Genomic DNA, 9,953 nt, shown 5'->3' with positions numbered 1-9,953 from the left:
ATCCTATTTATCTTTTTGACCTACCTATACCAGAAGAAGGCCGGATGACGCTTCCCAGTGATAAATATCAAGCACAAATGTGCTGAACAGAGTTGCTCACCATTTCTTGTAATATCCCTCGACATAATGCGGGTAAATTACTTTCTTGTTCTTCAATATGCCATTGGAATCGTCGTCCCACCTCTGAGCCGCACTTATGTTATGAAGCTTCAGGTTTTATTCACTTGCATTGAACGACTATGTGCCAGGTTACCCAATCCTACGCCTGAAATGGATATTGGTGCAAGGAATAACGAAACATGCGCGGGAACGAAACTATTGTGGCTGTACGCGTGTTCACGACCTACACAACTAAGAGTCGCTTACTAATCAGGTGTGATTCTTATGATCTGGATATTCAGAAATGTTTATAGCCACAACATGAGCGTTGGACGCTTCACAGTAAACATCTACCACATTGGCACGTTGTACCCCAGCGCGTATTGCAATCCCTCTCTGCTGAGAAGTTTACTGCTAGTCGAATTGCTAAGCATTTGATTTCAGTGAGGACTGAAGTCTGTAGATTCAGAGTTATAAGAAAGGCTTAGTATATAATAGATGTATTGAGTTAGATCGTGATACATAAATGAAATAACTCAAGTGTAATCAGCGTTTTACAAGAAGCGAATGACTGAAACCTAGTCAACACGATAAACTTGAGATGAGAAAAGAGATGTGGTTTGTATCGCACAGATAGCTCTATATATATGCGTTGTGCTATCCAAGATCCGAGTGTGGTCGCGATGCTATATTGTGTTTTGTGGCTGGTTTCCTATGGCATGTATCGACGAAGGATTCCTGGCGAGATTTTCGATTCGTATACCAACGGGAAACGACCGATTTTAGAAATGTTGTACGTACATCCATCACGAATGCATAACCTCTACGGTCAACACTGCTTTAGATGCGAGTCTTGTAGTTGGAAGAAACAATTCGGATGAGAGTTTCTGGTCGCAAATCTGGTAGCAATGAGAATGATCAAAGATGAAAGTCAGGACGAAAAGCCTGGCTCACCCGATCTGGAAGAAGCTAGGTAAGTAGTGCGTGCATTTAGATCATCGTTCGAAAGGAACACAGCTATCCGACGAATGTGTAGAAACAGCGGAATTGAACAGAATACAAGTGAGCCAATCATGTGTACTCAACCATGACATGGAGCAGAAATTGGGCCATTTAGCCATTTTTCTCCAATAAATACAGGATAGCTCTGTGCCTACATTTTTGAACTAGGCACGAGTCGAATACAAAATACTCCTGCAGTACATGCATGTTAAATTGCCACGCAATTGAAGCCCAGATTACCTTTCGTGTGCATGTGCTGATTACTATTAGGATTAAGAGATTCTATAAACTGAGGTTGTAGTCCGCGGGCTGTGGAAGATGACGAGGCCAGACTTGGCAGCAGATTTCGCTGTACACATTTGTAGTATTTGACTGTTTGTACTAGTACGCAGCCATACTCGCGTAGGAACTGCCCTGGGCGCTTCGTAGAACTACATGACTCTCATGTTGACACTTGGAGACGAATATTGATCACCACCACAACCATTGAGGCCCACAACGATGCCCCCCAAGCGGACAAAACGTGTCAAAATAGCTCCCGCTTCAGTATCAGAGTCTGGATTCAAGAATTTACCCGTATTAGACCACACGTTTGCATCATCCACAACAACCGCATCTCAAGGCTTCCTTGCAATACCGAATGAACTGGTATCTCAGATTCTCTCCTACTATCCAGAAATCAAAACTATACATATTTTGATGAATCCTACGTTTATCGGAAACTGGAAGGACGCAGAGAACTATTTTGTGCGATTTGATGTTTTGCGTTCGCTGTCGCAACTCTGCCGACTGGCACGAGATATTTATCTGCCGTTACTTTGGGAGCGTTTTCAAGTATGTCTAACCACCAACGTCGAGGGCCAATGGTTCCGCAGTATCTGACAGACAATGGAAAGGAAGAGTAAGGGGATGTTGAGAAACAAACACTTGTGGCCATACGTCAAGTAAGTGAAAAAACAGAGGTTTTTACTGTTATTATTTTACTTATGGTGCCCGTTAGAGTGGTAACAGTCACGCTTACTCGGTTCCAAACGTCCAAGGTCCTTCCACCATTCGTGAAACTACTCCGTGCCCTTCCAAACGTTCATACGCTCGAAATACCACACGCACATTCGGCAATGACCGGGGCGTTGAAGCAAGCATTCGAAGGCAAAACCTGTAGAAATATCATGTATATAGTAGTAAATACAAGAAGGATCTGGAATGTACTGGAACATACATGTAATCGAGTCAAGCGACGATACCTAGTCATATACTAGATGACTCGACTATAATGTAAAGGTATAAATACGGGTGCACTCGACCGTATAGTACCTCATCCTCTCTTTCTCTATTCACACTACTGTCTTTACTATCGTTTTGTATTGATATAATTCTATTTACAAACTTATTCTTTCTACAGGTTATGAGCCCCGTTTGAACGCTTATAACCAACCGTAAATAGAATATATAAACCACTTACCCGAGTATACTCAAACACAATAAGAAATGGCTGAGAAAACACCAACCATTACTGGTGCAAGCGGATTGCACCGAATCCCATCCCTCCGGGGAACTGAGAATTACAACACATGGCGTATACAGATGGAAGATATACTTACCGATCTCGATCTGTATAGCTATGTAGACGGCACAAATGAAAGACCCGAACCTAAGATAAAAATCAGGGTTACTGGTCGCAAAGACGATGATGGAAACGACTTACCCGATCTTGAAGTAGGCGATGATGATTCCGCATACACGGAATGGATCAAAGCCGATCGTAAAGCACTGTCAAATATTAGACTAAGAGTCGAAGGGAACGTACTTACACACATACAATCATGTAAATACTCCGCCGACGCTTGGAATCTCTTGGCAGCAACATTTCAAGTTAAGGGTACTGTTGGACTAATCGACTTACGAAGAAAGTTCTTCAGCCACAGGATGTCGGACAGCGAAGACATTGAGGAACACATACAACGTATGCGTGGATGGTTCCAACAAATCAATGACATCGCACCAAACTCGTGCACTGAAGCCAATTGGATAACCACGTTAGTAGCAAGCCTACCTGACTCATGGGACACGTTCACCCAGTCTGTAAGCTTCGAATTCGACACTGAAGACAAGAATAAATTAGCCAATCAAGTGAGTGACCTACGCTCACGTATTATGGCCGAAGCACACCGAAGAAATACCCGACAACCTGACGGTAAGACTTTCTTTGCTACAAATAAACCGAGCTTCAATAAATTCGTACGTACCAATATGAGTAATAAAGGCCCAGATAAGTCTAAATCAAAATGCAATAACTGCGGAAAGATCGGACACTGGGCAGCCAAATGCCGAGGTCCAGGTGGAGGCGCATTCAAGCCCAACCATTCAAATAAAGGCGGTCAACCAAACAGAAGATTCAACACACCAGGAAAAGCTAGGAATGGCAATGCCCGCACGCATATAGCCATAGCTAATAACTCCGAACATAAAGAATATGCGTTCTCAACCCTTGAGGACGAAATAAGCCTGATAGGCAAGACCCCCAACACCTGGATAGCGGATAGCAGCACTACTACTCACATAGCAATTGATTGGAATGCATTCTCCAATTATACCAAGTCATCCGGCTACGTCGCCGGAGTCACTGGCAAAGAGCCAATAATGGGCCGCGGCACTGTAGAGCTATTGTGCTTAAATAATACAGAGAAGAACAAATACACAAAGATTAGGCTCACCAATGTAGCTCACGTGCTGAGTTTGCCCGCAAACCTAATCAGCTTATCATTAGTAACTGATAAAGGCACTAGAATTCTGATGGATCAGAATGAATTGCAAATACTAGATAAAAACAATAGACCAATCATTATTGGATCAAAGTTGAAAAATTGCAAACAAGGAAACCTTTGGAAGATCAGCATGAAACCCGTAAACAATCGCAATCAGAAGCTCGAGAACAATAAACTTACTGAAATAGTACTGACCAAACAAACCGGACGCACATGGTTTGAATGGCACAAGGTACTTGGGCACATTGGCCCGCAAGCACTCCAACGACTAAAATCCAACAAAGCAATCAACGGAATGGAGATAATAGAAGACAACATTGGACTCAACTTTGAATGCGACGTATGTATGCAGTCAAAAGCACACACCCAACCGTTTCCAAAAGAATCGCAAACCAAAGTGTCTGAAATTGGCAAATTAATTGTTACCAATGTATGGGGACCCGCTCAAACTACATCTATAGGACAATACAGATATTATGTATCATTTACTGACGTCGCGACTAGATTCACTTGCTTAGGATTTCTCAAACATAAGGATGAAACTCTGAACAAGTATAAAGCATTCGAAGCAATGATAAATACACAGAAAGATAAAAAGATAAAGCGAGTACACTTTGACAACAGTCGCAAATTTGTAAATAAAGATTGGATCAAGCACACTAACCTGAAAGGTACAATTTTAGAAACCATGGCCCCATACTCAGCGCAACAAAATGGTATTGCTGAAAGGTTAAATTGCACATTAGCAGACAAAGCACGTGCGATGCTACTTGAATTGGGCGCACCAAAGTTCCTTTGGAACAAAGCAATTGCGTACGCCTGTTACCTGAAAAATCAAGTACCAACGCAAGTGCAAGGAAAGTTCTGGAAAACGCCGTTCAAAGCGTTTTGGGGTAAGAGACCCAACGTAAGTGTACTGCAACCATGGGGAACAAAGTGCTATGTACTGGATCAGGGGGAGAGCCGCTCTAAGTTAGAATCAAAGACGTTCACGGCTCTATTTACCGGCATATTGGACGTTCAAGGCAAAAGCTGGCGTTATTACAAAACGGGAGCAAACCGTATATTGCACTCACGCAATATATTGTTCCCAAGAACCCATACACAGGCCGATAACATACACAACAACACGGATTGGGGGGAATCGGTTGTTCCACCTGCTGAGGGGGAGAGAATGACTCGCACCAACAGCACTGCGGAACAACGCGACGAAAATGCTAGAACAGGGGGAGCAAATCAAGTCAGTGAACAAATCAAGTCAGAAACAAAACATACTAGTGAGCTGAAAGATATAAAAAGCAAAGGAAAGAACAAACAGAAAGCATCGAACTCACCAAGCCAATCTACTGAGCCTAAACTCACTACTCACGCTGCTGTTCCTAAACCCAGCTCTACTCGTTCTAAGCTTACTATGCCCCACTCTGGGACTCGTCTTGATACTGCTGAATCTGCTTGCAAGATCAATGCAAACCCCTCCCTCAAGTCCTCTGGCGTCCAAACCCATCGCCAAAACCCCAACAAGCCCAAGCTCACCTTGGACACCAACTATGGAGGTGTCAAGATCACTGTCAAAGACACCGCCGCCGCTCCCACCGGTTTGTCTAGCCCAAACATCCCTGGTGCATTCACTAACTATGTTACAGAACTCAACAAATACTGCAATGACTCAGGAAGCGATTACTCCGACGCATACATCCTTGGAACAAGTGCAAATCAACACGATTCAGTCACCAACATCACCTTGTTTTGTTCCCACATCCCCTCGCTTGTCTCCGACACTTTGTCTATTATATCCGCCCCAACTATCCCGACCAAACTCGCCTCTGAATTGGCCGCACAGGAGGAACCACGGATCCCGGCCTTCACCCCGACCGGTGAGTTGGCTGGACGATTTGGTGAACTCAAACTTACCTCAGAACACTTCCCACCGCCAGCAGAATCCATCCTGGAGACCTTCACAAACAACGACCCACACTGGGTTTTTGCCGCCAACCTTCCGGCAACCAGCAATAACCCGACCACTGAGGAGGCATTATTGGGACCAGACGCGGACAAATGGAAGGCAGCAATGGAACAGGAGATCGCAACCTTGGAGAAACAGGGAACGTACAACACCTCAACGCTCCCACCAGGCAGGAAGGCGATGGGATGCCGATGGGTACTCACAATCAAACAAAACAAGGAGGGCCAACCCATCCAATACAAGGCGCAACTAGTTGTGCAAGGTTACAGCCAACAGCCGGGTATTGACTATGGCCAAACGTTTGCTCCAGTGGTACGTTTAGATTCTATCCGTACACTCACATCACTTGCCAATCAAAACAATTGGGACATCCAACAGCTCGACGTTACATCGGCGTACTTACATGCTGACATCAAAGAAGAGCTTTACATGCGTCAAATACCATACTTTGACGACGGATCCAGCAACGTTCTGCACCTATGCCAATCACTATACGGCCTTAAACAAGCCGGACGCATGTGGAATTGTATGTTTGATTCCAAAATGAAGTCACTTGGCTATTCACCTTGCTTAACAGACGCCTGTGTGTACCACTGGATCATGGACATATCCGGCAAACTCTACGTATTGATTGTTGCCGTCCATGTTGATGACTCAATCATAATTACAACCCCCAACAACACCGACTTCGTAGTATCCAAATTACTTTGTGAATTTGAGATGCGCGACCTTGGACCCATCCGTCATTTTTTAGGTATACATTTCAAACGGTATAGACAACAAGGTATGCTCGTACTAAATCAAAAGGCATATATTGACTCAATTGTCGATATTGCAGGCCTTAAAGATGCATACCCAGCCGATACTCCAATGAGTCTGAATGTGCAACTTACACGATATGATGGAATTAAGCCAAAATTTCCATACGGCATATTTGTCGGTAAGCTGCTATACGCTGCACTATGTACACGGCCCGATATCGCTTATGCGGTCACTCATTTAGCTCAATACACAACATGCTATGGTCCCGCTCACGTGACGGCGATCAAACGAGTTATACGTTACCTTAAAGGAACATCATTCCTTGGGCTATTGTATAAGCAATCGGAGGCCGAAGTCGGATTCGGAGAAGTTGGCTACTCTGATGCCGATTGGGGAAGTAACTTACTTGACCGTAAGTCTATTTCCGGCAATGTATACTTATTGGGCGGAGCCGCCGTTTCTTGGTCTGCTAAGAAGCAACCAACGGTCGCATTATTGACCATGGAAGCAGAGTACATGGCATTATCACACGCATGTACTCAGGCAATTTGGTTCCGTCAATTCTTCCAGGAACTATATTACCCAGCTGACGCTCCCACACTCATACTTTCAGACAACCTTGCCGCCCTAACGTTATCCGTTGAGTCGCAGTTCCACGGTCGTTCAAAGCACATCGACATCCGCCATCACTTCATGCGCGATACTATCGAGAAGCGTATGATCTCTACGCTGTATGTGCCATCGAACGAGAACCTAGCTGATGCGCTTACTAAAGCCCTACCAGCACCGCAATTTAATTACCTGACGAACGCGATTATGGGCGAACAGGTATTTGAAGGACCCGAAGAGGAAGAAGCGGATTAGTGAAACTGAATGATGAAGAATTAGCTGTATAATTGAAAGACTGAAACCTGAATGAGATTGAATGTGACTGAATGAATGTAATATTTTCTCTTTACATGTATCCTCGCTTGCCTGATTAAGGGGGAGTGTAGAAATATCATGTATATAGTAGTAAATACAAGAAGGATCTGGAATGTACTGGAACATACATGTAATCGAGTCAAGCGACGATACCTAGTCATATACTAGATGACTCGACTATAATGTAAAGGTATAAATACGGGTGCACTCGACCGTATAGTACCTCATCCTCTCTTTCTCTATTCACACTACTGTCTTTACTATCGTTTTGTATTGATATAATTCTATTTACAAACTTATTCTTTCTACAAAACCTTTCCTACAATCCAGAGAATAATTCTGCCTACGTGTGCACACGAAATATTGCGATGCTGCCCCGAGATACGGGAAGTAACGTGCAACGAGGATGATGGCGGGAGACTTATTGGAGGATTGGTACAAAATGGATGCAAAAAATTAGAGGTTTTGCGAGGTGTATCTCCCGGGCCTGTGTTGATGAAACGTAAGCTATTTTCAGGCTCTTTCCTGGTAATGTAGCTAGACTATTTCTACTATCAGGTTTCAGCGCTGCAGGTCCCCCCTTAAGATGCATAGGCATTGCGAATAAATACCAGGTCTGTACCTCGTATCCTGACCCGTTCCATTGATGTAGCTTATACGTTCCGTGGGAATAGGAAGTTATCCCTATGTGTGGGAAGTTCCCAAGTTTGCGCATAATCGAAATTGACTATTCCGAAGGAGTTCAGATTGATGTTCAGTCCGCGAAAGATTCACTTCGCGCTAGTGCTAAATACAAGCCCGTTAAGAAAGGCAAAAAGTCCCGCCGTGAATCAGAGGATGAAGATCTTTCAGACTCTGGCTTAGTAGACCTGTATTCAGATCCAAGGGTGATTCGATTACGAAAATTCCTGCCGCGGTCTCCTTACTATTATAATCTGTCGCCTGAACAGTTCATTCCCTTGGAGGTCAAAGAACTTCCTGTGGAGGACTCGGACTAACTTATTTTTGTTACGAGTTATTATTGTATATAACCCTTGCTCTAATTTTCCCATTCGGTGACGACTACATTACCCATCAACAATAACGGCGCGCATATATTCATGACCAGTTGATCCTCCTTAAATTCGATTACAAAGTCGAGTATTCTCTCTATGGGCCACGTGATTACCCAACGACCTGGTACTAACCACGACCACAGACTAGACTGCGCCTCTTGGCTCGAGCCAGGTCAATACCATGCTAACGCTCTATACCTTATCTTTTGTCTTTTTTGTGCTTCTTACTGGTCTCGCAGTTGTCGCTTCTGGACTCAGTATCGTCGTTCAAGCTCGGTTAGCCAAGGTCTTTCTTGCGCTTATTAAAGTATGCTCTTGTCTTACACGTTGTATATCCAGGAGGTCGTTGCAAACTGGAACGTACTGATAATTGTTGGGTCTTACGTTGCACTTGTACGTTTGTTCGCCCCAAAGAAGGATCTATCTAAGAGTTGATTCACCGGATTCCAGGCATTAATCTCGGCTGCTATCTGGATTCGAAGGAAGCGCCAGGCTGCAAAGCGACTGAGGTCCATTCCAAAAGCGTTTATCCCAATCAAAGATGGAGATGTTCCCAGAGTATGTGTTTCCCTGCATGCGCTTTGTAACAACTGTAACGAGAAAGTGGGTTAGCATGTTGTGAAGTTAGTTGCCGCGGAATACGATCGCGCAGCTTGTATCGCGTACGTTTCCCTTCCCAAGGGTGCTGAGCATCCTGGATGGGGTGCACCAGGTACGTGTTTATTGCGATTACCTCCATGTTCGTAACTAAGCCTATACGAACACAGGGACCGAATTCGAAGGTATCTCATTTAGACGAGAAATCCCAGCTACTTTCCAATCCATCGCTGCTACCGCCCAACAACTCCTCCCATCTCTTCCGGCGCCATCGCCTTTTGTCCGACCTGCTGCGTACCTGCTCCCGTTAAGTCGGTTGGTGAAAATGGTAAACGTATCCGTGTGGGATGATGTGGAAAGGTATAGCGAACTTGTTGAGAGGTGTCGTTATGGTGGACCGCCGAGTGTAGAGATGTACCGCGAGGCGAGAGCGTGCGTTGAGCGCATCGAAGGGGTGTAAGTTATATTCTAATGCGACTTGCCGAGCCTATTTGACGATTGCTGGCTAGATTCAACACCATCATGTTGGCTCTAAATAAAGAAGGCCAATCGGTGATGTCCCTTCTCACGAGCTCTGAATGGACTTCCCATGGGCAAGATGATGAGAGTTCTTCGAGTATTACGGTATCGGAAAAACAGAGAGGGTAGATGTACCTAATGAGATACCCCTAACTTATTGTTGTCCACAATTTATATATTGGGTCATCTGCATCAATGTTTCGTAACGATCATCGGGCTCGGCCTCTTGGCTGCGCGCCGACAGTCGCGCCGGCCCGGGTCCGAGTG

At 44.6% G+C, this 9,953-nt stretch overlaps 4 protein-coding genes across 4 annotated transcripts; all 4 read left to right on the top strand.

Moving 5' to 3' along the window:
- Positions 1-1,602: 1,602 nt before the first annotated feature.
- Positions 1,603-2,006, top strand: RhiXN_00132 (uncharacterized protein; the record flags this gene model as incomplete). The annotated part of the gene is made up of 2 exons (XM_043319951.1): positions 1,603-1,935; positions 1,977-2,006. 2 exons carry the CDS (start codon positions 1,603-1,605, stop codon positions 2,004-2,006), a joined length of 363 nt encoding a protein of 120 aa, XP_043178963.1.
- A 583-nt stretch (positions 2,007-2,589) lies between these two features.
- Positions 2,590-7,455, top strand: RhiXN_00131 (integrase core domain protein; the record flags this gene model as incomplete). Its single annotated transcript, XM_043319950.1, has 4 exons — positions 2,590-6,355; positions 6,407-6,613; positions 6,668-6,769; positions 6,833-7,455. The coding sequence occupies 4 exons, from the start codon at positions 2,590-2,592 to the stop codon at positions 7,453-7,455; spliced, it is 4,698 nt and encodes a 1,565-aa protein (XP_043178962.1).
- Positions 7,456-8,010: 555 nt separating this feature from the next.
- RhiXN_00130 (uncharacterized protein) lies at positions 8,011-8,513 on the top strand (the record flags this gene model as incomplete). Its single annotated transcript, XM_043319949.1, has 3 exons — positions 8,011-8,017; positions 8,074-8,129; positions 8,190-8,513. 3 exons carry the CDS (start codon positions 8,011-8,013, stop codon positions 8,511-8,513), a joined length of 387 nt encoding a protein of 128 aa, XP_043178961.1.
- Positions 8,514-8,751: 238 nt separating this feature from the next.
- RhiXN_00129 (uncharacterized protein) lies at positions 8,752-9,815 on the top strand (the record flags this gene model as incomplete). Its single annotated transcript, XM_043319948.1, has 6 exons — positions 8,752-8,856; positions 8,910-8,963; positions 9,021-9,128; positions 9,183-9,282; positions 9,338-9,623; positions 9,677-9,815. The coding sequence occupies 6 exons, from the start codon at positions 8,752-8,754 to the stop codon at positions 9,813-9,815; spliced, it is 792 nt and encodes a 263-aa protein (XP_043178960.1).
- Positions 9,816-9,953: the final 138 nt, after the last annotated feature.

This window comes from Rhizoctonia solani, chromosome 4, assembly GCF_016906535.1.
Source record: "Rhizoctonia solani chromosome 4, complete sequence".
Classification (NCBI taxonomy): Eukaryota; Fungi; Basidiomycota; class Agaricomycetes; order Cantharellales; family Ceratobasidiaceae; genus Rhizoctonia; species Rhizoctonia solani.
Note: the sequence above shows the minus strand (reverse complement) of the source record. Positions and strands in the feature narration are given on the sequence as shown.